A 25028-nucleotide genomic window follows, 5' to 3' on the forward strand; every position below is an offset into this window, starting at 1 on the left:
GATGTTATTAGAGTTGTCTTCAGTTCTACAAAGTATGTTTGGGCAATACTGAAATTGTCTTTTCCTCTTTAATTCTGCAAATATTGTATCTTCAAACATAGTGACTATCCTTTCCCTGTTTTGCTAAAGGTTCGATGAACTACCACACTATTACTTTTTTAAAAAGTTCTTTTTTTTTCTCCTCCTTGGAGAATTAAAATTAACCTCCAATTTGGTTCTTCTCCAGGGGATACAATCAGGTGGAATGTTTTCTTTTGAAGGGGTCAAGGGCCAGTTTCCAGCAGGAAGAGGGGGAGGTGCCAGACCAAGATAGAGTCAGGTGACCTTGGGACAAATCATTTCCCGTCCCTGATTTTAGCTCCCAAACCATCATTCTTTTGCTTTCATATCCCTTGTCACTGAATTACAGAGCCCTTTGGCCTCTGTAAAAGCAGCTTTTTTTTTTTTTTTTCTTCATTCTTTAACTAAACACAATAATAAATTAAGAGTCCTCTGTGTAGGGCTGCTCAGATTCTAGCCTTCGCCCTTCTTTTCTTCAACCTCTCCTTCTGCCTGTTTCACTCTTTCCCACTTACCATCTTCTCCCCAAAATGAACTGAATTGTCTTAATTAGTCTTAATGACTCTGTCTTAATCTCCTAAGTCTCCTCCTCCTCTTCAGCTATGCTCTTGGATGTGGGCATTGAGGGGCCCTGGGCTTTAGGCTCTGACTGGATTCTCCTCTGGCCATCCCTCTCCCTACCAAGGCCAGAAGTTGGCAAGGTCAAGATGAAAGACTGTGTCCCCATGTCCAGACCATGCTCTGGATGCTGGGGCCCCCAGAGTCCCTGTGTGGAGACCACAAGTCTGCTTCCCCAGCTTGTCCTCTGGAAGGTAGCCAGATAGCTGTGTGCACTTTTAGACCCCAAAAGCTGCAGGGGGCAAGCAGATGGACTATGGCGGCGTGGGTGAGAGGGTCCCACAAGTTGGGGAGGCCTCTGCGGTACAGCCAGAGTCAAGGATAGAAAGACAGTTGGGTAGACCAGGGAAACTAGGCAGCCGAACCTGCAGAAGGCCAGGATTCTACATTCCAAGCTGGCCTTTGCTCTTACTGTGAGATGTATACTTCCACCCTCAGCCAATGGAACAGATTTTGCCTAATAGCTTGTTAGCTGGTGTATAATGATCACAGGAGGCATAAGAGAAGCAGGCCTGCATTTGTTCTCTCGCCTAGGCCCTCATCAGAGTTAGGGACAGGACTGTCTCTTCCCACCCGACCTTCTTCCTGCAGATCTTCTCTTTTCAATCCACACGCCATTTCAGCCTGAACACTGAACAAAGTTTGGAGTTCATTGCGGTTGAGGTCCCTTCTGACTAACCAGGCCTTCTTCATTCCATCCCTCTCGCACTTCACATTCAGCCACTGACAAGCCTGCTGGCTAATTTGTAAACAAGGAAGAGAAGCTGCTGTGTGTCCCCAAGAGAGGTCTTTACGCAACTGGGGTGCTGCCGGGTCAGACCCTGCCCAATGCGGGATCCGTCTGCAGCAGTAACCACAGATAGACAAGTGACCTCTTTTCTTTCCCTTTATTGATTTTTCTCTCTTCCTCACTGCATTATTTCACCCCTCTTTTCTGAAGTGTGTTTCAGACTGAGAGAGAGGCTGTGATGGAAGTCGGCCAAGCAAAGACAAGGGGTGGGGGAGCAGTCGGCAATTCCAGTTTGACGCTAATGATTTGTGTACAATTCAAGGTCAGAGAATGATATGTGCGGCTTGCGCACCCACCCACACAAGCATACACAATTTAGTACTTGATTATATCAGCATATAGCGCTAATACATCTCACACTGTCGCCTTCACTCGCCTCTCCAATTAGAAAGAAACGCACGGGGCAGGGACCACATGTTAAGCTCCTTTTGTCTCCCACAACACCCACCACCTTATTAGGCATGTAATAGGCATTTGATAAATATGTTTTGCTAAAAGAGGCTGCCTCTGTTAATGAAATAAATGTGTTCTTGAGATGTTCTGAATAAAGTGGGTTTCTGTAAGTGGAATCTGATTTTAATGATGCTGGGAAAGTTGCAATGGAAAGACTCTGAGAATCCTTTTACAAAGCCGATAATCACCCCGTTTGGATTGTCAGATATTGGACCTAAACCAGGGACTCTCAACCTGGGTGTCTATGAATCCCGTGCGACAGAATCCACGCTTGTTGTGGGAATGTGTGTTTTTCTGGTGATTTTGTTAAAGCTTTCATCGTATTCTCAAAGGGATGTGTCACTTAAAAAAGGGAAAAAAATTCAAAAAACTCATGGGTTAGCAGGTGGCCCGGAAGTGAGTCTAAGTTTCTCAGAAAACAATCCACCAGCTTTGGTAAGGAGAAAAAAATGAACGAAGCTACACCCAACACATGACATTTACTGTGCTTAAGGTTCCCTCCCAGGTAGCCATTATCATCTGCATGCAATAGTGGGGAGACTCACCCCAGGCACTTGGTTATCAAACATCAAATGTGAGATTTGAGTCAGGGATGTTTGCTTCCAAATTTAGAAGCTTTTCAATAAAATGGGTTCTGCATCTCTGATATCCTACCTAAAATAAAAATGATGATAATTTTGAATAAATAACTTAAGATTATATTACTATCCCTGTTTCACAGATGGGAAAACTGAAGTTAAGAAATATACATTAGGGGGCTGGGGTTGTGGCTCAGTGGTTGACATATGTGATGACCTGTGTTCGAACCTCAGCACTGCATATAAATAAATTAATTAAATACAGTTCCATTGACAACTAAAAAAAATTTATATATATATATACATACATATATACATATATAAAAGAAATATATATTAAAAAACAACCCAAATATATATGAGTGGCCAGGGATACAGCTCAGCAGTAAATCATTTACCTAGCATGAGCAAGGCCCTGGGCTCCATCCCCAGCACTGGGAATTAAAAAAAAAAAAAAAAAAAAAAAAGGAAAAGGGAAAGAAATACACATGAAACTCAAATATAGAGGATAACTTGGTGAAGAGCCTATAGCTGACAATGAAGGGGACAGTGTCCAACTGAGGTCTATCCACTTGCCGAGCCCAGAGCTCCTCACTACCTTTTCCATGTCCTCAGGGGGATGTCCTGCCCTCCCTGTGATGGATACAAAATTCACTGGGCTGGATCCTGATTTCAATATACAATGATTATTTTTCTGGAATCGAATTCTTTTCCTTCACATTTCTTTAGTGATAAGTCCAATCCTTCCAGCATTTGTAAAGCACTTCTTTTGTACCTATGGCTGTTACTGTGGGAACACACACACTTTTTAACCAAAATTTCAGGTGCTGTTTCTGACTCTCTGATTATACTTCAGGCTGTTCAGGATCTGGGGTGATTGCGTAGTCAACTATGCAAGTCACATACGTACCGCCCCGTTCAATCCTCAAGGCAAACTACCCGCAGATTTAGCTGGCACTCAGAGACAATACTGTTGACACAATATATATGGAAGGTTGGCCACATGATCATTTGAGATTCATTTGACATTATGAATTCATTCCATTTAGCTACTCAGCTTGAGATCAGGAGAGTAAATTAATATGTGAAAGTGCCGTTAGCTCTTTGAAAGAAAATAATGTTGAAATTCAGGCTTAGTCTGCAGCCTTTCAGAAGGCAGTTTTGCACAGAAGGGAAGGAAAGTGTGGATTCTGAATTCATAAGGCTCTGAGTTCAAATTTCCACTCTGCCATTTAACAGGTTCTGTGCCCTTAGGAAAAACGTTGTTTGGTTTTTCTAAGCCTCAGTCTTTCCATACGTAAATGGAGATAAAAAATATCTTTATGACAAGCTTTGGGAAAAGTAAATGAGGAAATATGTGCAGAGTACATCGAATGATGCTTGAGACTATATATTCACTGAAAAAGCAGCAATATTTTGTGTAACTTCATTTAAAGAAATAGGCTGTGCAAAAGTAATGATTGGTAAAACTTCTAAAAATTTAAACAGGATAAAGGATACAAATTCTCCTTCTCCATGAGTGACAGTGGTGGGTTTGAAAAGAAACTCCATCCTTAAATAAAATCTCACAGGGAAAGAATTCTAAAATAAGTCTTTTCCTGTGCATAGGTTTATCCAAATGTCCTTCCCAATTTTATTTATTACTGTTGACACTTTATTGCTTAAAATAATCTTGTGTGATCCAGAGGGAGCCACAGGAATGGGTGGGACACGCTGAACGGCCTTTCTTACATGTCAACATTAGCCTGAATTATTTCAATCCCATGTCTGCATGGGAAGCATGACCCAGGGAAGACAGATTGAAAAGCTTGATGGGTGTTCTCACCGCTATAGTCATTTAGTATATGTAAGGTAAAATTCTTTTAAAATCCTAATTTTCAGAAAAGAAGAGGTGAGTGATGGAAGCAGAGTGTCCATGATATTGGGATCTTTTTTTTTTTTTTTTCCTGCGGTGCTGGGGATCGAACCCAGGGCCTCGTGCTTGCAAGGTAAGCATTCTACCGACTGAGTTATCTCCCCAGCCCCTGATATTGGGGATCTTGACCCTTCCTTCCCATCTGACAAGCAAGTCGACCAGATTCACTGAGTGGAATATCTATGCTTCAAGGACCTGGGGATGCCAGCTTTCTAAAAGCAATACAATTTTTGTTTTTTGTATGCAGTATCCTTCACTGAAAATGACAAGGAGGTTGTAGTAACTTTAGGTTACTGCAGACAAGAATTCTTCAACTGGAGGAAACTGGATAAGAGGAGTATAGTAATATCTGTGTTCTTACCAACAGGTTACTGGAAAGTATGAATTCTCAGACATTTTCAGATCACTTCCCCATGATCCAAAGGCCTACAGACCAGAAATACATTGGAACCCATTTGCACAAACATGAAAATAACCCTCCATTCCAACAAAAAACACAAAGTATTCGTTAAAAACAAACAAACAAGCAAACAAACATAAACCATTTATCTGAGAGATGGGGCTGGAGGGAAGATCGTTTTACCACCTATTACACTCTAGAAGATTAAAAGTGGTCCAGAAGCGAAGAGGCTGGCTGCTGTCTTGGCAAGGGAAAAAAAGAGTAGGAAAAACAAGACCTGTCCTGTGACAATGTGTCCTGTGATCTTCCAATGACTCTCTGGTGCCATTTTGTTCTGTGAATGTCCATGTGGAGCCCAAACCTCGTCTTTGAGCCCAGGTTTGGATTCAAATACACTTTGTTTTGGTTCCTAAATGGTGTGCTTACTGATGACCTTGAACAGACTGTTTAACTTTATTAATATCCCTGAGTTTCAAGATTATTTGAAGCTGACATGAAATGATTCATGTCAAGTATGTGAACCATCAGTGCTTAGCACAGATCTTGGCACACAAAGCATCCCACAGGTGGTAGGTATCAATACATACCTCACTTTGGACCAGTTTCTCAACCTTGGAATACTGACATTTTGAGCTAGATACTTTTTATGTGGAGGTTGCCCTGTGCATTGTAGGATATTTGGCAATAGCTCTGGTCTCTACGCACTTGATGCTAGTAGCAACCTCAATCTCCCCTTCCACCAGCTGCAAAACCAAAAATATGTCTAGATGTTGCCAAATGTCCACTGCAGGATCGGGGAACACAATCACCCATGGTTGAGGACCACTGCTTTGGACCAGTTCAAGTTCTAGAAGGTAAAGATAACTCCATTCTTTTCCTTGACACATAATCTTAAGCCCTGTGTGCAAGAGAGTAAGAAATGGGGTAACTAGCAGGGTCTCAAGTTTCCTCACCTTGAGGTCATTTTTTCAAGTTCCCTCTTGTTCTAAATTCTGACTCTGAGAAATCTCTTCTGATCTCTCTCATTTCTCCAACGATTTAGAATGATTTTTCCCTAAGAAGAGAATGATACAAGTAGTATACCTTCAACTAGAAAACAGGAAGTTCTGATAAGCAGAAGAGAAATATTTGTAATTCAATTAGTCAGAACCAACCATGTTAACAAGATGGTAGTAAAGAACGAGGAGGTTTCGAATGTTCTTTGAACACATGCACATATGTCCATGCACAAACATGTATGTGCACACTCACACAATGCACACACACAAATATTTCTTGTGTGCTTATCATTTTTTCACAATTACTGATTCTAGCCATCTCTAGACCTGGTGCTAGACTCCATGTTTTTCCCCCTCAGGTACAGCATCCCTCAAGAAAATGTTCATCCATTTATGTATTTTTGGCTACCATGCAGATATAGATGGGTCTGAAATCTACACCTTGATTCCTTTTTTCCTCTACAGGATGATAACTTGAATTGCATGTTCAACCAACAAGCCAAGTAGTATTAGAAACTATGCTGTTGGGTCAGCTCCTGCTTTACTAGGAAACAATGGCCATTCTCAGCACTTTAAATTCAAAATTCGGAAATGAAATTTGACTCCTGTCTCCCTATCATGCTCTGACTCCTTCCTGACATGGTCACTTCCACCATTGCTGCTGCTTCTTTTTTTTTTAATCCCCTTCCAGTGTTGCACGCAGTCGGGTCCTAACTATCCAGTTCCAGGGTGCTGTACCTGAGGGGGAAAAACATCTAGCATCTCTCCTGCTAATCACTTGCCTCCAGAGAGTTCTTGACTGTTTCAGAAACCTACAACACTTACCCATTATGCTTATAGTACGTTAGATCACCAGGGGCTCCCATGGAGCCCTTGGGAGGAGATGGAAGGGAGGGAAGGAGCCCCTGGTGACCTAACTTACTGTAAGAGAAGCCTACATTTTATCCCTGATCACCTCCTCACCGTCCAGGTCCCCCTACTCCCCTTGTGGAACAATAGTCCATTCAAAGTCAAGAAAATCAAGGCAAAGCACAGGACTGATCCCTTTTAAAAACCTTGAAGATCCTTCTGTGAACACTTCAGCTACCAACGGTACCTAATTCCTTATGATATTAATAGGGTATATCTTTTTTGTTACAGATTATTCATAAATGCTTTATTTTATTTTATATTTTATTATCATATAATTCCCAAAACACGTTGCTTTTTTACCAGATTGGGTGAAACATGTTTACACTACTCAGAAGTCAACCTGGGGCAATGATTTTCTTGTGGCAATATCTCTGATTGAGCATGTGCAACGCAAGCCACCTTGCATTTTCAATCAAAAGGTGGACCAAGGGGGCTGGGGAGATAGCTCAGTTGGTAGAGTGCTTGCCTTGCAAGCACAAGGCCCTGGGTTCAATCCCCAGCACTGCAAAAAAAAAAAAAAAAGGTGGACCAAGGTACAGTCCTTGAATTTCATTATTGTAACTTGGACAACATGTTGCTCTCTTGGCTAGAAATGGAAATTTCAATGTTATTATTTAAATTTCTTTTTTTTTTAAATCCAGCTTTCAGTAAGAGGATAAACTTAAGAGCAGGGGAGGTGACTTTTGCTTCCTTGTGACGCTCACTGTGACGGAAACGCAGCTCTGCGTGCGGTTGGTCCTGGATAAGTGTTGCTAGGTGATTCACATTTGAAGGGGAAATGGAAAGAACAGCTTGAGGACTCAGGGTTTGCGTGCACGCATCTTGCTGTGAATAACCGAGCGGGAGACACGACGAGGTGGCCAGCATGAGGCACAGAGAGCTTTAACCCCAGAAATAGTAACAGGAAGTTCCACTATGATTAGGGCAGCACCTGGGTTGTGACTTGAAAAGCAGAGAAGGGACAGGAACAATAAATGCTTTAAGGTGAAAAGGTGGGGAAAAGAATTCTGAAAGCAGAAATGAAAATCCTATCCGTGACAAGGGTTAGAATGGACAAGATAATGGCCAGATGCTGAGGTCCTCTTAGGTGTCATTTCCTGCTTTAAATAAAAGCAGAGTCTTCACCTTTGACCAGGGAATGGGATACTGCTTCTCTGCCACGGGGCAAAGCTGTGGTAGCAGGTCCAGGGCTGCTAAGTGAAAGGATGGAAAATTGGAGCCTATGACTTCATCCCTCACCCCAGCAGGCTGCTGGGTCCACATCTGCTCGCACCGCCAGCTCAGGGCTTCCCGTCCTGAGCGTCCTCCGGTGATGCCACGTAAGCACTTTATGAAATGTCAGAAATCATTCGTGGTAATTATGTCGTCCACGAATATGTTCACGAATTCTCCACATCCCCTCAGAAGGGAGGCTGTCATTTCCCTCCCTCTAGATGGTGGCTGGACTGACTTTGCAAGTAATGAATGGAACAATAAGAAGCGAAGACGACTTTGGTGCGATGTCATAAAAGGCAGTGTGGCTTCCTCCTTGCCTCCCTTGAGTCACCCCCTCTTGGGAAGCCAGCTGCCATGTCACGAGACCTTCAAGCAGCCCCATGGAGGGGGATGCCTCCAGGCTCTGAGGCCTTCCGCCAGCAGCCACAGGCAGGTGTGTGCCCTCTAGGGTGCAGATCCTCCAGCAGGTGATGCTTGACTGTCACCTCTGAGATCCTGAACCAGAGCCACCTGGTCACCCTGCTGCTCCTTGACTTCCTCAGGAACCAAAAGTCAATAAATGTTTGATATTTGAAGCTGCTGAGTTATGGGTATAATTTGTTACACAGCAGTAGATAACTCTATGAGTATTTCTAATAGAGCTCTTCTTTATGTTGGAGTTCAAAGTTTTACTTAAATATCTTCTTAAATTGGAATAACCATCAACATTTTTTTTTTTTTTGTACTAGTGATTGAACCCAGGGGTGCTTAACCACTGAACCATGTCTCCAGCCCATTTTATTTTAAAATTTGAGACAGGGTTTCACTAAGTTGTCTAGAGCCTTGCTCAATTGCTGAGGCTGACTTTGAACTTCCCATCCTCTTGCCTCGGCCTCTTGAGCCACTGGGATTATAGGCATGCACCACCATGCCTGAACCAAGACTTATTTTTTTAAAAAAGCATTTTAAAGTAAAAAACACTTTCATGATTTTGGAATACTTGTCTTTTTTTTTTTATTGTAAACAAATGGGATACATTTTGATTCTCTGTACATGGAGTCAAGGCATACCATTTGTGTAATCATAAATTTACACAGGGCAATGTTGTTTGATTCATTCTGCCATTTTTTCCCCCTTCCCCTCCCACCCCTCTTTTCCCTCTATACAGTCCTTCCTTCCTCCATTCTTGCCCACCTCCTTAACCCTAACCCTAAACCTAACCCTAACCCTAACGTTAACCCCTCCCATCCCCCATTATATGTCCTCATCCGCTTATCAGCGAGATCATTCGTCCTTTGGTTTTTTGAGATTGGCTTATCTCACTTAGCATGATATTCTCCAATTTCATCCATTTGCCTGCAAATGCCATAATTTTATCATTCTTTATGGCGGAGTAATATTCCATTGTATATATATGTCACAGTTTTTTTTATCCATTCGTCAATTGAAGAACATCTAGGTCGGTTCCACAATCTGACTATTGTGAATTGAGCAGCAATGAACATTGATGTGGCTGTATCTCTGTAGTATGTCTATCTTCTTTTAATAAATGCCAAGTTTAGATGTTATAAGTGTTTGGGTGAATTAATCCCACTTTCTTTTTTAACTTTGATTTTAATAGAGACAACTAATTTCTCCTATATAATGAGGTTCCAGAATCATCCAGGACAGTCACTGTAAGGCTCTGAAGAGTGCACAGGAGTCCTAAGGAGGGGAGTGGCTAGATTATTTCTCTTCATTTAAGATTATTTAACTTAAAAAAGGCAGCATTTTCAAATTAAAATATGACAAATAATTTTTATTTGAAACAGAAGTAAATGTATGGGTAACAATCTTGTCAGAACTAGGATGAAAAATCTCATCAGTAGTGGAACTTCCTAAAAATGGACTTTTGGGCAGATGGGTCCTGGGGTTGGTGGGTGTGTGGCGGGGTAGTGGGTATGCACTGGGGATTGAATCCAGTGGTGCTTTATCACTAAGCTACATTCTCCACTCCAATTTATGTATTTATTTATTTGAGGAAGGGTCTTGAAGTTTTCAGGCTGTTCTCCAACTTGCGATCCTCCCCAGTCACTGGGATTATGGGTGCCTGGGCTGCAGTGTGTGTCACTGTGCCCAGCCTGCACCCAGCCTGCACCCAGCCTGCACCCAGTTGAACAACTGAGTTTAAGAGAGACACTGCTACCATTTTGCTGGCCGTTCCCCGTGTGTGATTTTCACGTATATATGATAAGATGCTTCTTTCATATCCTTCTTTGTATACTCAATGCCTAGAACACAGGTATATAATAAATGTTAACTGAATGAATGAATGAATGAATGAATGAAGCTGGCTTTAAGGAAATCTGAAACAAAGTTATACTCTGCTAGAGGATTAAAAAGATGAATGGATAAAGAAACTCTGGTATATATACACAATGGAATACTATTCAGTCATAAAGAAGAATAATATTATGGCATTTGCAAATAAATGGATGGAACTGGAGAATATCATGCTAAGTGAAATAAGCCAAGCCTGAAAAACCAAAGGCCGAATGTTTTCCCTGATAAGTGGAGGACGATATATAATGGGGGTGGGGGTGGGGAATGAGAGAATAATAGGGGAACTTTAGAATATGTAGAAGAAAATGAGAGGGAGTGGGGTATGAAAAATGGTGGAATGAGACAGACATCATTACCCTCTGTACATGTATGATTACACGAATGGTCTGAATCTACATTGTGTACAACCATAGAAACGAAATGATGTACCCCATTTGTGTACAAAGAATCAGAATGCAGTCTGTAAAAAATTAAAAGCTAAATAAAAATAATAATAAAAAAAGAAAAGAAAAAAAAAGATGTGAATAGCATATGAAAAGATCCACCTTTTTTTTTTCTTTTTGGTGAGGGGGAGAGGCAAGTCTTTATCTACCTTTTACATGAAAACAAAATCTGGGGGAGGGAGAGAGCACAAGAAGGGGCTGGCTGCTTGGACTCTTCTGTCGGAATGAGAGCAGCTGGTTCAGACGTGGAACTGGGTCCCCACAGTGCCTGGTGATTGTGACTGACCAGAAGTGGTTTATGAAAGCACTCGTTTCAACTAAGTCTTGCCCAAGCTAGCTCCTAGGGGAAGCCCTACGTGACCAAGGAAGAGCTCCACCAGAACCTGACCCAGGAACAGGTGGACTACTGTGTCTCCCACACGAGGCCCTAAGTGGACGGCAGGGGTCGCAAACTCTCCACTGCCTTCCACCATGCAGTTTGCGGCTCACTCTTTGTGAACTCACCCTTTGCTCCCCACCAGCCAGACCCCACCACTTGCCCACCAGGGCCCTACTGCATGTTGGCTCCTCTGTGCTCTTGGAGACAGTGTTCCTTCCCAAGATCCATGTTTTTAATTCCACAAAGAGACACATACAGTAAAGGCTATGGTTTAACACTATGCTAAATGCTCCACATAAATGAGCATAGAGAATTGTCCTAATGACCCTAGTGACATCAACTCCATTTCTAAAGAAACCTGAAGTTCAGAGAGGATATGCGACCTGCCCAGGATCCTGCATGTTCTGAAGTGGTGAAGTCAGCGTTTGAAGGTCTGTCCTGGCTTTGGAGTTGACCCCTGACCTCTACATTTTACCCCTTCCCTAACTTACTGCCCTACACCATCTCACCCCCAGGTGCTCCCAGGTCAAGAGAAGACAGAAGTGGTGGGGGTCCTGCCAAAGCTGCCCTGTTGGGGTTGGGGGACTTGTGTTTTTTTCACGAGTTTCCCTCACCAGACCACCAATTTAACATTCTGCCAAGTGGCCAATTAGCCAGGTTCACCTGAGCTAAGTGGGTTGTCCTCTAGTTGTCTGCCTTTCTTTCTCCATATAATCAATGAAGCGCCTCAAAATCCTAGGAAACAAGCCCAGAGCACCAGCCACTCATTTAAATCAATAGTTGGTCAGACATTCCCACCTCATCACAGGGTGTTTATGTGGCCCCAAGGCTGCTCACAAACATTAGATTTGACAACAGGATGTGTTCCTTCTTTGATAAGAATCCCAGCCTGTTACTGGACACTCGAACAGCTGTGGGAGGACCTGAAGCCAGAGGGACACCCAGCTCAGGTGAATTCTAAGGACCTGGGCACAAGACTGGCTGGGTGTCTGACTGTCCAGAGGAGAGGGCTCCTGGCTGGGTGGAGGGCGCTGGAAGGCACTAATGCATTGTGTCGTTTAGGATTATGTAGTTTTTAAAAGGGGATGTCAACAGTCAGAAGTTAGTGCCTTCTGATCACAGAGTAGATGTTTTTGTTGGTTCTAGATCAGGCTGTCAATCCTGGTAGCTGCAGGTCACCCATGGATATTGGACACTTGACATGTGGCTAGTGCAAATTAAACTGCTGTGTCAGCGAAACATCAGAATTCAAAGACTTGGTATGGAAAAGAGAATGTAAAATATCTTATTAGTACTTTTTAGATTGATTACTGTTGACATAATCGTGATTTTTAATACATTGGGTTAAATTGAAAAGTATTAAAATAAATATCAGTTTCTTTTTACCTTTTGCAACACGGTCAACAGAAATTTTTAAATGACATGGTGGCTTGCACTGTATTTTGACTGGGTGGTGCTGCTCTCGAGTTTGGAGCATCTAAAAATCATTATGCTGAGAGGGATGCAAAGGCCACATGAGTTTCCAGTCTTGTCTCTGGGCTTTTTCTGCCACACTAATGAAAATCCTACTAATGGGTGATATTGAAACTAGCATTATCGACCACCAAGGATGCTCGGCACTCAGACAGGAATCGCCTTGAATTCCAGAGCCTTCAATCACCCTCAGCTCACACGACAGGCTCAGACTCGCCCAGCAAGAGCACCCCATGGCACTGCAGCCCAAGTAACTCGTTCTTACTGCACAGACCTGGAGAGCTGACTCTGTGTTGTGCTTGGCGGCTTTTAGGGAATGGTCCTATGGACCCTGGAGTGCTGCCTGTGCCATGCAGTATGCACCATGCCCAGAAGAAGCTGCAAGGGCTGTCATCACAGCAGGGACGCCTGGGGACAGGGTTTCAGCTCATCTACTCAGAATGGGTGCCCGAGGTGGACGGCTCTCCACACCCAGAGATGGTCTTTTTTCTTGCACCACTGGCTCACTGTAGCCAGGCCCTGAAAAAGTTCCTGGCCAAAGAAGCCCATTGAAATAGTTTTGTCTGAACTCTCTAGAGCCCCATGCAAGAAGCCCAAATCACCTCCAAACATTTCAGACCTAGCGCCATTCAAAAGGCAAGAATGATCATAGAGTCCCTCCTAGGAAATCAGAGTATTGAGAAAATTAAAATAAATAAATATAAATTAAAATATACAGGTGAACTGTTTTGTCTTACACCTTGATATCAACTAATTGTGACCCTGTATTTGTAAACCTAACTAACATGACAGGCATCCTGATTCTTTAGGTACAGGGTCAGATGCAACAACCATTTGGTTTCATGGAGAAAATTGAGTCTATGAAACCTGCCCTGGAACCAAGATGTAAGAGAAGATGTTTGTAAAGGAAAGGAACATTTTCTTTTTCAGAGTTTTATAACTTCTAGAAAAGTCCAGCATTGATATGAACCAATGATGACATACACTACTTTCAAGCTTGCAAGTCTGCTCCTCTCACATACTGAGATAAGGACTATAGAGAGGGCTGTCCTCAAATAAGAGACACGACAAAGTGAATCTTTAAAATGAAAATACTAAGCAAAGAGAGGGTGGGGATGTAGCTCAAGGGTAGAACACTAGCCCAGCATGCAAGGCCCTGGGTTCATTCCCAGCTCTGCCAATAAATAAAAAAAAGGAAAAAAAAATGTAAGCATATGATAAAGGCTGTTACTACTTTCGTAATGATATGAATTTCTGGAAACAAAAATAAACCCTTGTAAAACCAACCAAAAGGTCAACTATAAAACACAGGAGTAGCTATCTGTGGTCCTACGCAACACAAGCTAAACAAACCTGCTTTGAGCTTGCTTCACACCTGTTGCTGCGTGTGGAACAAATACCTGCACAGATAGAAGAATAAGATATGTAATGGTGAGATAAATAACCAGTGCTTGAATTGCTTCTAACTACAAACAAGATTTGATACCTAGATTTACACGACATCACCGTCATCTTTCAGAAACTATCATATTCAAAGGTTCGATTGTAAACGTGGCTTCCTTTCCCTTTCATCTTGCCATCATCACTGAGTCCTGTTACAGCTTTCCTCTAAATGCCTCTGTGACCATTGTCCCTTAAATTCTCTTTGTTTATTTTGTGGGGCTGGGACGGAACCCAGGGCCTGCTGGGTGCGCTGTCCCGCCGAGCTACACCCCCGCCCTCCCTTACAGTTTAATCGCCACATCCAGATAGACATCTCCAGGACTCACTTGAAATGGCAGCAAGTCTGAATGTTTACATTTCACCTTTCTCTTCAGCATGAACCCTTCTCTCCAGCCTGGCTGTAGTTCCAATTATCCACTCATGGAACAGCCCTTCAGCTCCTCTAGGTGCCTCTCCAGCCACCCACCTTCTAGCTCCTTCTTCTTCTCCATCTTTCCGGAAGCTCAGCTGCCTGTGGAGGCTGCTCTGGTCTGCTGTCCTCACCTTTCCCTCTGCCCATGAGCCTGCAAGCAGCACTTGGTAGGGCAGTACTGACTGCTCCGTGGTCTGTGCTGACTGAACAAGGACCCTCCTCATCTTCCTGACTGGACTGTATAGCGCTGGACACCAGACACAGGACCTTGGTAACTCTTTGTATTCACTGAGAACTTCAGGAGTGAGCATACCCAGGGAGGGCATGACTGGTCAAGTGTCACCATTTTCCATACTTGTCAGACCCCTAGGCTAGTAGGCCTGTTCTTCTTCCTGTAAATGTAACTTGTACCCATGGGGGCCACAGGCAGGGGCCTGGTGCAGAGGAATGTACCTTGAAAGGAAGGGAATCCAAGATGCAGGACGTGAAATGAACTTAGGAGGCTGGGTTAGGTGACACCCTGTTCAAAGTCCAGGAACACCTGGGACAGTGGCCTGGGTGCCATCTGTGATGTGGTTGGGAACAGTCCTGCCTATGGAAGATATCCCAAAAGAGGTCCTCCGTGAGCCTCCTGCTGGCTTTAGTGCACACCATCCCTTCCACTGTGGCCTCTCTTCCTACAGATCTCAAGAAAGCAGCTCAGCATGCACAGGGCTGTGCCCTTAGTAGGTCCTCAAACAGAAAAACTAATAACTGAATAATCAACCCTCTCTTGGAAATTCCACCCTTCACCATTTTGGGAGTGGAGAGGAAGAAGATGAACTACTTTATCCTGTTAAGAAAACTGATAGGACATTAACTTCCAGGTTTAAGCAGTGAAGTCAACAAAGGCTGCGTTAACTGTGGTTCTGGTAGCATCTTATGCACGGGTCTCCATTATGGAATGGCAGTGGTGGCGGAGGCTGTTGGGCGGGGGCAGTGCTGCTTATTAAAATGCACGTCCCCAGGCCCCGGGCCAGACCTCCTGATTTGGCAGTGGAGTTTGATTTTCCGCATCTTGACCAAAATCCCCAGGTGATTCTTAGGCCCATAAACATTCTAGAACTGCTGTTTGAAAGGTTATAAGCTCTCTCAGTAAACAAGAATATCCCCATCCTGCAAAACCCTTGTAGAGTGTTCTCATCGGGGGCTAATTAAAACCTCCTTCTTCCATAGTACTATTAAAAAAACAATTCTTTTCCTAAAACTTTTCCTTCTCTACTGTTTTCTCTTAGCCTCCCATTTCTAAGACTCTGACAGAATGTCAATCAGGATTTTCAAAATCTGCCAGCCTGCGTATGGGAATGATTTACTGAACTCATCAATACAGACAGTTCACTTACTGTTTGGATTTTTGTAGCACTTGTGCCCATGGGTTCTCTCAGCTGGGAGGGTCTGGATTCCACCAGCAATGAGTTAATTCTTCGCCTTGAGTCAAGGTACCAAGTCCAGTTGGCTTAGTCAGGGTCATGGAATCTAAATGTTTTTATAGTCCTTGAAGTGAGCCAATATTTTCAAGGTTCTAAAAATGACTCAATGGTTATGATCATAAGGTTATTATTCCAAAATGGCACAATGATCATGGTGACACTGCTGTCCTTTTCAACACATGCATCTGAGATAAGTAAATTTTACCTAAAGAGAGCACTTTAGGTTTTATGAAACCTGCTCTGTTGAAGCCAAAAATAGTAGAAACAATTGCATGAAATTTGCCATACAACATATATTTCAATGTTGGACAATTTTGATATTCAAATGCAAAGGTGTTGAAAGTCACTGCAGAAGCGTCTGATAGAATGAACTTGGCTTTCTCCAATGCCCCAGTACAGTGACAATAAAGGAATTAAAAATGATATAGAGATTCCTGAACAAAGAAGATGGGAGATGGCAACAGCCATCAAGGGGGTGTCAACAAAATTCTGGAAGATGAAAATCAGATGACTTATCAGCTCTGAGAAAGCTAAATCTAATTCTGCCGCAGGGAAGTAAAAAAACAAGCGAGATGGTTCAAAGCAAAGCAGGCTATACAGGCCTAGGAAGCAGAGGTGCCTCTGAACATGGGGAGGGAGGTCTTGAGACTCTCCCCCAGACTGGAAGAAAGAAGTTGCATGACCTTGCAGAGATGAAGCCACTCAATTCTGGCATCCTGGATCCCATGCCTGGCTGAGAGCAGGTTGAGGAGAAGCCATACAAAAACCAAGTTTAAGTTCAAGTCTACACAGTCGCCATTGCTGCTACCTACGAACTCTCTTTCCCTGCTTTGTTGTGGGAAGCCTGCTGCCAGACTTAGAACCCTCAGCAATGAGACTCAAGGAATCTTTTCTGTCTGGCCCCAGCGCAAACCAGATACTGACCCAGCAAACTGGTGAGTTCTGATCTAACTTCCCTGCAGCAAACCACATTTGACAAGTCCTGTCCAAGGACACAGAGCAACTCACTGGCTTTATTGAGCCTCACTCTCAATAAGCAGACATTTGAGAAAAGCTTCTACGATGAAACAAAAAAACCCCAAATACGCATACAGACAAAGGTGCATGGGAGAAACAGACAAAGCAGGAAGCATGGGAAAACTCAATTTAAAAATGATGAATAATATATTGGGATAGAAAGAATGCATTGGAGAATAGGAAAGAGCTTATAGAAGTTACGAGTATGAAAAATAAAATGAAATATTTAATATTAGGGTTGGAAGATAAAGTTAAGGAACTCTCATAGAACATGGAATAAAAAGATAAAAACATGAAAAATAGAAGAGATGAAAATAAGAGAACCATCAAGGTGATTCAATACATAATAAACAGAAGTTATGGGAAAATTTTTAAAAAAGGAAGAAAGAAAAGGAGAGGGATAATTGATCAAATAAATAACAACAACAAAAACCCACCAAGACCATATCCAGATCTTATGATCATACATTACCAGATTAAAAATAAGAGTTCACAGTACCAGATGTACTGAGTGAAAGAGAGCTACCCTAAGATGGGTCGTCATGAAATCTTAAGGATAAAGAGAAGATTGGAAAAGCTTTCAGAGTGGAGAGACAGGTACCACCCACAAGGCGGGGGATCCAAATGTCACTGGACTTCTCAATACTCTGGAAGTCATAGGACCATGAAGAAATGTCTTTAAAACAGAGTATGTTTTCTAAATTATAGTTCTACCAGAGGGTAAACTGTCAATCAAAAGGACAAGACATTTTCAAGAAGAGTTTTCATTAAAAACCATCTCCTATACCCTTTTGCAAGAAACTATGTGAATGTGCTCCACTAATTTGAGGGAATGTTCCAAGAAGGAAGATAGACCAAGAGCACAGTGCGACACAGAAGGTGGTAGAACACGTCCGGAATAACACTGAAGGGCAGGTGCAAGAGCGGAGTCACACAGCAGGGCTGGAAAACGGGGGAGGGGGCAGAAGTAGATGGCAGCAAGAGAATAGAAGCCTTCAGGAAAGACATGGAAGGAGAGAGGAAGGAGGGAGGGAAGGAAGGAGGGACAGAGGGAAGAGGAAGAAATACAAGAGAAAATAGATTTTTTTTATGTTCTTGATCATATTGAAAGTTTTACAGGGTCAGGAAAGTGTGAGGACAGACTGAAGATAGGTACAGAGATAATGATAATTTTTAAAAGAGGCAATTACTAATTCCAAAAGCTGTACAAGAAAAGAAATGCAATCATAATATAAAAATGGCTAAATGGTGAGGCACTGTGCAAAAATTAGCCATGTAAGCATGGAATACTTAAAAAAATTTTTTTGTAGTTAGTTGTAGATGGACAGCATGCCCTTATTTGTTTCATTTTTAGGTGGTGCTAAGGATCCAACCCAGTGCCTCACACATGCTAGGCAAGCGCTCTGCCACTGAGCCCCAGCCCCAGTCACAAGGAATACTTTTAAAATCATAATCTGTGATAGGGTTAGCTATATTGAAAGTATGGGAAGAGAGAGAGAGAGAGAGAGAGAGAGAGAGAGAGAGAGAGAGAGAGAGTAGGGGCTTAGACATATTTATGAGGACGTAGTGTAAGTGAGCCAAATCCTCATCTTTTATAGAATCAAATAATTGAAAAATTGAGGAAGAGCCGTTTATGGAGATAAATAAGGAAACAATGAACTGAAGTGTTGGCCGTTGTGAAGCAGAGTTTAAGAACTGGCAGGTGGAGCAGGGGACTGCTATCTCTCATCAGAAGCTTGGCAGTGACTGCTTGGCTTTCTGATCAACGTAGGTGCATTATTTGGATAAAGTAAGCAATGTGTATTTAAGGAGAATGAACAGAGGGGCTCTAGTTTTTTAAAGTTAGAACACATGTATACTCAAAGAAATTTCTGCAATGGCTGTGAATATTGAAGGTCTATTCTTTCTATGGAGATTCGATAGCTGAAAAGCTCATAATAATATACCTTACAGGGTACCCTACAAATTTTGGTAAAATAGCCTTGAAAGGGAAAGCATGTATTTATGATACACAAAGCCACATGCAGAAGACACACACACAAAGAGCAAAGTAGCAGAGTCATCGATGGCTTATCAACTCCTATGATTGCAAGTTCATTTTGGAAATGACTTAACCCTCTGCCTGTCAACACAGGAATTATTCTTGGGCTCTGGGTAGCTTGTGGCCTTCCCTGACCAGTAGAAAGTCACATGCCTTCGGTTTTCTTCTTTCAGCGTTTTGTCATTGTTTTTTGTTCGCTAAACACAGGACTTGTGTTTGCTTCCCAGCAACCTCATGGCTGCTCCCCTGTTGGAGATAACCACCTCCTTGCAAAGGGTTCTCTTTCAACTTGCTTTTCCAGTTCTTCTATTTGATCTCAAAAGCAGGCTTGAGTCATTTGTGCTACTACTTTCTCCACTGGAATCACCTGAAAATATATTTTTGGCTCAAATTTTAAGAATTTCCACCAAATGGCTTATTAAACATCCTTACGTTTAAGATGCAGAGTTAGACCCTACACAAAAATGAATGAGAGAGAGAGAGAGAGAGAGAGAGAGAGAGAGAGAGAGAGAGAGACATTGAGAGATCTTATCCTTGAGAAATAGCAACATTAGGAAAAGATAACAGATCAATAAGGCCAAAGTAAGTTCTGCAATATTTTGTTACAGAAACACATATTTGAAAAAGTAGAGAGTGATCTGGGAGGGTCAATCCATGATGAACAGAATCAGAAAGGAAATAAACAAATGAACAAAAAATAGGAGTGAAGGGAAGGGAGAAATGATCAAAGAACTAATATAAGAATATGTTTATTTCCAATGGTGGAAATATGTTTTTCTTTCTTTTTTTTTGGTGGAGGGATTTAACCCAGGGGTACTGAGCCACATCCCAGCCCTTTTTGTATTTTATTTAGAGCTGAGGTCTCACTGAGTTGCTCAGGGCCTTGCTAAATTGCTGAGGCTGGCTTTGAACTCACGATCCTCCTGCCTCCACCTCCCGAGTTGCTGGGATTACAGGTGAGTGCCACCAAGCCTGGTTAATGGTGGAAATTTTATTAGTATTTTAATTATCAATAGATTAGCTTAAATTTTATAGGAATTAGGAGAAGATGGTAAGGAGGAAAGAGGGTAGGGAGAGAGAATGCAAAAGAGGGAGGGTGGGAAGAAGGTTTTAGAATCACCTGAAGCAGGGATTCACAGCTAGTATATGTAAATGAACAGGAAATAATGGCATTGCGTCAATCCAACTGGCAAATCAATTCGACTCAGAAATCTTTTTTAAAAAAGAATTTGCAAAGTGTAAACTTTTTTTTTTTTTTTAAATAGGGACTTTTCCTTCCTTAAAATTTTTTTTACTGATGGTAGAATTAACCATCCTACGTATGATAGGATTTAGAAAATTCAGTAAAACATGAAATGCAAACCAGTAATCACTTGACTTTACCAACCAGAAATACCATTTCTAACATTTTGGACATCATTTTTCTATGCATATTAGACAATACAGTTTGGATTGTAACATAAACTGTTTCATGATCTGCTTATTTTACTCATATTAGGAGCACACCTGTGTGATTAATCATTCATTGGTATCATGATTTTCACGTACATTATTTTTTCCAAAATGTTTATTTTGATTCCAAATTTTCACTGTCACAAGTATACCATGAGCATAATCTTTGTTAAATCTTTGATTATAAGGAATATGTAAACTTTGAGAAGTGGAATTACTAGATAAAACACATTCAAAATTGTGAAATTTTTTTCTTCCTATTTTTGGTTTCCTCTTTTTTGAAATATCAGAAAGCGATGGCATTTCTGTTCGTTTCTGAGAGTAATGGGCTTTTCTACAAGCACTCCAAGTAAGCAAAAATCTATACAACTTTCTTGAATCAAATATGGCTACTATTCTCTGGTGCTCAAGTCATTCATTAGAACTAAGTGTTGATCGTGGCCCTTGTGGCCAAGAAAGAATAAAATGAATTTTCTCCAGCAACAGCAGAAAACAAAACCCAACTATATTTTGTGTCCTGCCTGTAATTCACGCTAGTACCTGTGCAATGTGCCTGCAGACAGTGTAGCTATGTGAATATTGCTCTACGATCAGCCAAAAACGTGAAACCAACGATGTTTGCTAAAAGATATCCACATGTCTATATACGTGTTTTGAAGCGTCTTTTGAGTAGTGGAGAGTTAATATTTCATTAAAAAGCATGATTTCGCCTGCCAGTACTTTGTGAGGTTGAGAAGTGATTATTCTAATGAGCGTTTGCCTGGGAAGATTCTGTCCACACTCAGAGCACCTCGGGATAAGGCAAGAGGAGCAGAGGTACACAGATTGAACCCAGAAAGACTCACATTTGCTCCTTCACCTGGCTAAGCCCTTTCAAAACATGACCTCTGCAGCTCAAGGCTTCAGTGACTCACAAGCAAGCATTAAGGACCAAAATGAGCACCTTTAAAATTCATGTTCCAGCAAAGACAAGAACTTTATCCCAAGTGAGCACATTTCAAAAGCAGTTTAGTGAGGGTGGGGTATACAGGTGGGTACATAATTGCACCTACATGTCTGCAGGATCTGTGAGTTGAAATTAATCATCATTGGTCTGGCTTGGAGGAAATACTGGTGTAAAAACCAGTGAATGTAGAGGTACAACTTGTATTAAGATCAACAACAGTTCATTGTGACAGCTTTTAGTCTCATAAGTCTTGCAACGTCTCAGCATTACCACAAACACCCCTATGTATTGCCTCTGTTTTTACCTGCTTCTGAACTTAGTCTTTCAAAAAGTATGTAAAATATTGCATTTTCTAATAATGTGTGTATATATATATATTTAATATATATTTATATATATTTTATAGACATATTTTTAAATGAAACCAAGATAAAACATAAAAGTTCACATTTCAATGATGTTTTTCTACCAGTTACTGATTGCAGTTGATGTAAACTAAGCGATACTTTTATTTATCCAGACAGAATTTCTTGAGGGCTGCTGGCATGTGCAGACAAGAAGCCACTGTGAGGTTTTAGGGTTGGAAGGCTGTGAAGGACAAGAATGAAGCCACAGAGCTCAGGCTTGTCTCTGCAGGCCAAGGCCACCCCCAGCCCTGTAGCTTCCATGGAACTTGGGATGGGGGTGGGGGATGGGAGGCAGAGGTAGGGTGGGGTACTCCAGGAGATGTAAGATGCAGACAACCACAAAACAAGAAAAGATGGGCCTGCGTGACTTTCCAGTGCTCCTACTGCACCCCATTGTGGCTGTATATCCAATCACCAGTTTAATCATGAAGGCCTCTAAGAGCAGAAGTCTGCAAAATCTCCAACTGCAATACCCAAAAGGGGTGGAGCTTAGTAGCAACTGGTAGTAAAGCGAGTCCCATGAATTCATCCATGATGGGGGAAGGAAAGCATAAAGTGCATTTCTCTGCTCCTTCTTTCTTTCATGGTAGATACAGTGTTAATCTAGAACTGGGCTGGGATGTCACTCAGTGGCAGAACGCTTGCCTAGCACACACAAGGTCCTGGGTTCCATCCCCAGGACTGCAAAAAATAAATGAACAAAAACTAAAGCTGTGGCTGTTGGTCACTGGTCACTCTTAGCAGAGGTAAATGCTTGTTGATGAGTATTTTCTACCCAACTGTAGCTGCATGAACCACCCTACCCCGCAAAACAGGGCCTCACAAAGGAAGATGGTGGGAAACAGGAGACTTTGTTTTTAATACAGCACCAAAGGACATTCACCATCCAATTTTCCTGAAATACAGCTGGATGAGCTGGACAGAGGTCATGTCCTCTCAAGTAACAAGACTGAAACTGCTTCTCACTCTTGCTAGTCTAGCAGCACGTGTTTAAATATTGACTGGTCCTACAAAATCTACCCTCGACTTCACTTTGAAAATACAGAAAACTCTCCCACATTTGAACATGGAGAATCCAAATTTCCCATTATTCATCATTCAATAAGATAGTGGAAGGTTGCTCAGTCCACATAAATGGTTGTAGGGAGCCCTAAGTATCCCTGCCTTCCCATCACCTGAGTTGGGGATTGAACCACCTGGAAGGGAAGTTACAGAAGTAGCAAAATGTTTGCTCATGTGTCCTCAGCCTGCCTCCCCCAGAGCAAGAATTTTGTAATTTTTGGTTTCTAATCAGGCAGGAACAGGAAATTCGAGTCCTAGGCATTCAAATACAAGGAAGTTGATGGGGTCACGCTTTCTCCATCTCTTAGAAGAAAGGAGAAACATACGCACGCGCTGTAACTCCAGGAGGACGTGGAGGGAGGATTTCTGTGGGTAATTAGACCCGGCTCAGGCTGAAGCTCCGAGAGCATCACACTTGACAGCTTGAAATGCACGGGGAGGAGTGCTCCAAGCGTGTCTCACTTTCACACTTACCTGACCGTGGGATGGAAGCGCGGCGTAAGCCATGGGCTGATTCATCACTCCTTTCTGCTTCAGGAGAAGCATGCGCTTCTGGTCCTCGCTCAGGTGCGCCCTGGGAGCCTGGAGCTGGGGCGGGGGCGGCGGCGGCGGCGGCTGGGGCTGCTGCGGGGGCTGCTGCTGCGGCTGGATGTAGGGCATCAAGGGGTTTTTGTTGGGGTCGGCCATGGGTGGTGTCATTCTCTGACTCAAGTCTGCGTTAAAATGGGTCAGAGGTTTAGTGTTGCCATAAGTGAGAATATTGTGCTGTTTGTTTAAGGAGTTTGTACCCAAGTTATTTGGCTGATGATTGATGATGTTTATGTGGTTCTGAGGGAGGTAGTTATTCATCGTGGTCTTCTGCAGGTTGTTTGCCATTGGAGGCACTATAGGGTTTTGGTTGTTAAAGGCTTGGGGGTACATCATTGGGCTATTTGGTTTTTCTGCAGTGAAAGCTGTTCCATATGGACTAGATGGAGGCCCCAGGGGAGACCAGCTTGAAGTCTGATTGGAGTGCTGCTGTTGCTGCTGCTGCTGCTGCTTCTGCTGCATGAGTTTGGCCCTTTGCTGCTGCTGGGCAGCCATCTGTTTGAGCTGCTCTGCAGGAGACATGTCAGAGCTGGGCACAGCCACGGGCCCTGTCCCTGTCCCAGCCACTGTCACTGAGGCTGGATTCAGGAGATAACCGTTGCCGGGCCGAGGTGGAGCTTGGCCTGGAGTGTGGGCTTGGTTTGGCGTTTGAGGGGACGGGACAGCACAGTTGGCTGGTGAGCTGGCAGGGTTTGGAGCTGCGGGAGTGCTGGCAACAGACGGTAAGCTCGTGGCGGTGGACACAGTAGAAAAGGGAGGACCGGAAGAGGAAGGCCTGGCCTGGGGAGAGCCCATGGAGACATGTGCAAAAGGAGAGTGAGAGGGGTCACTCTTCACGCTGGTGCTCTCCTGGGAGAGTGGCGTCTCCACGGCTGCCTGTGAGAATTCTGGCTCCTTCTTCTCTTCAAAGTCCTCGTTGAACAGGTCCTGTATGTCATCTTCGGGAACCGTGTTGGCCAACTCGTCTATTAATTCCTGCCACTCCTGGTCATTCAGGTTAATGTCTGAGAACAGCTTGTTCTGATTAGAAAGAGATGTTTCTGATGTGTCTATGCAAGTAGGGTCGTCGAGAGGTTCCTGTTTGAGGTCCTTGCTCTGCAAGATGGCAAAGCTATCCTCCAGGTCACTACAACCGTTGACTGGAAGCTTAATCTCAGGGAGCCTACCGTTCTTACTAAGATCCTCCAGAAGCCCGGGAGTGTGAGTTCCACTATTCTGCAAGGGCAAAGAAGGCTTCAGGTCAAGTTGGTGAAGAGGAGAAGCTGAAGGCAGGGGCATGTTGTTGGGCAAACTGTTGATGGCTTCCATCCCCGCGGGAATGTCCTTTCGGATTCGCTTGCTAGTTGGAGAAAAACTTCCATCGCAAGCTCCATTCTGTTGGTCTCCATTAAGTGGGGATCGGGCTCCTTCCAACTTCCTTTTCACAGTCTCTTGTAGCTGGAAAAGAAGCAGAAAAGAGGTTGACTCAATCTCCAATTACGTGCATGGCTGTGAACTAATTTTAAATGCTTTAGAATATGTGAGAAAGAAATGATGCTTCTAATTTCAAAAGCAGGCAGCACTGCAATTCAAATTCTATGTGAAAAAGTTTTGTCTAAATGAAGAGTTTGGACGGCTAAGAGAGAGAAAGCAAACTGAAAAGTGGAGGGTGGGGAA

General features: G+C 42.9%; 1 protein-coding gene across 2 annotated transcripts in view; it reads right to left on the reverse strand.

Annotated features, from left to right (window-relative positions):
• Nucleotides 1-25028, reverse strand: part of Maml3 (mastermind like transcriptional coactivator 3) — a 392807-nt gene that overhangs the window by 130061 nt on the left and 237718 nt on the right. For both annotated transcript variants that reach the window (XM_047566322.1, XM_047566321.1), the window contains exon 2: nt 23259-24809. In XM_047566322.1, the coding sequence (XP_047422278.1) occupies nt 23259-24809 (1551 nt within the window). The remainder of the gene's footprint in view (nt 1-23258; nt 24810-25028) is intronic.

Source organism: Sciurus carolinensis, chromosome 10, assembly GCF_902686445.1.
Source record: "Sciurus carolinensis chromosome 10, mSciCar1.2, whole genome shotgun sequence".
In the NCBI taxonomy this organism is placed as follows: Eukaryota; Metazoa; Chordata; class Mammalia; order Rodentia; family Sciuridae; genus Sciurus; species Sciurus carolinensis.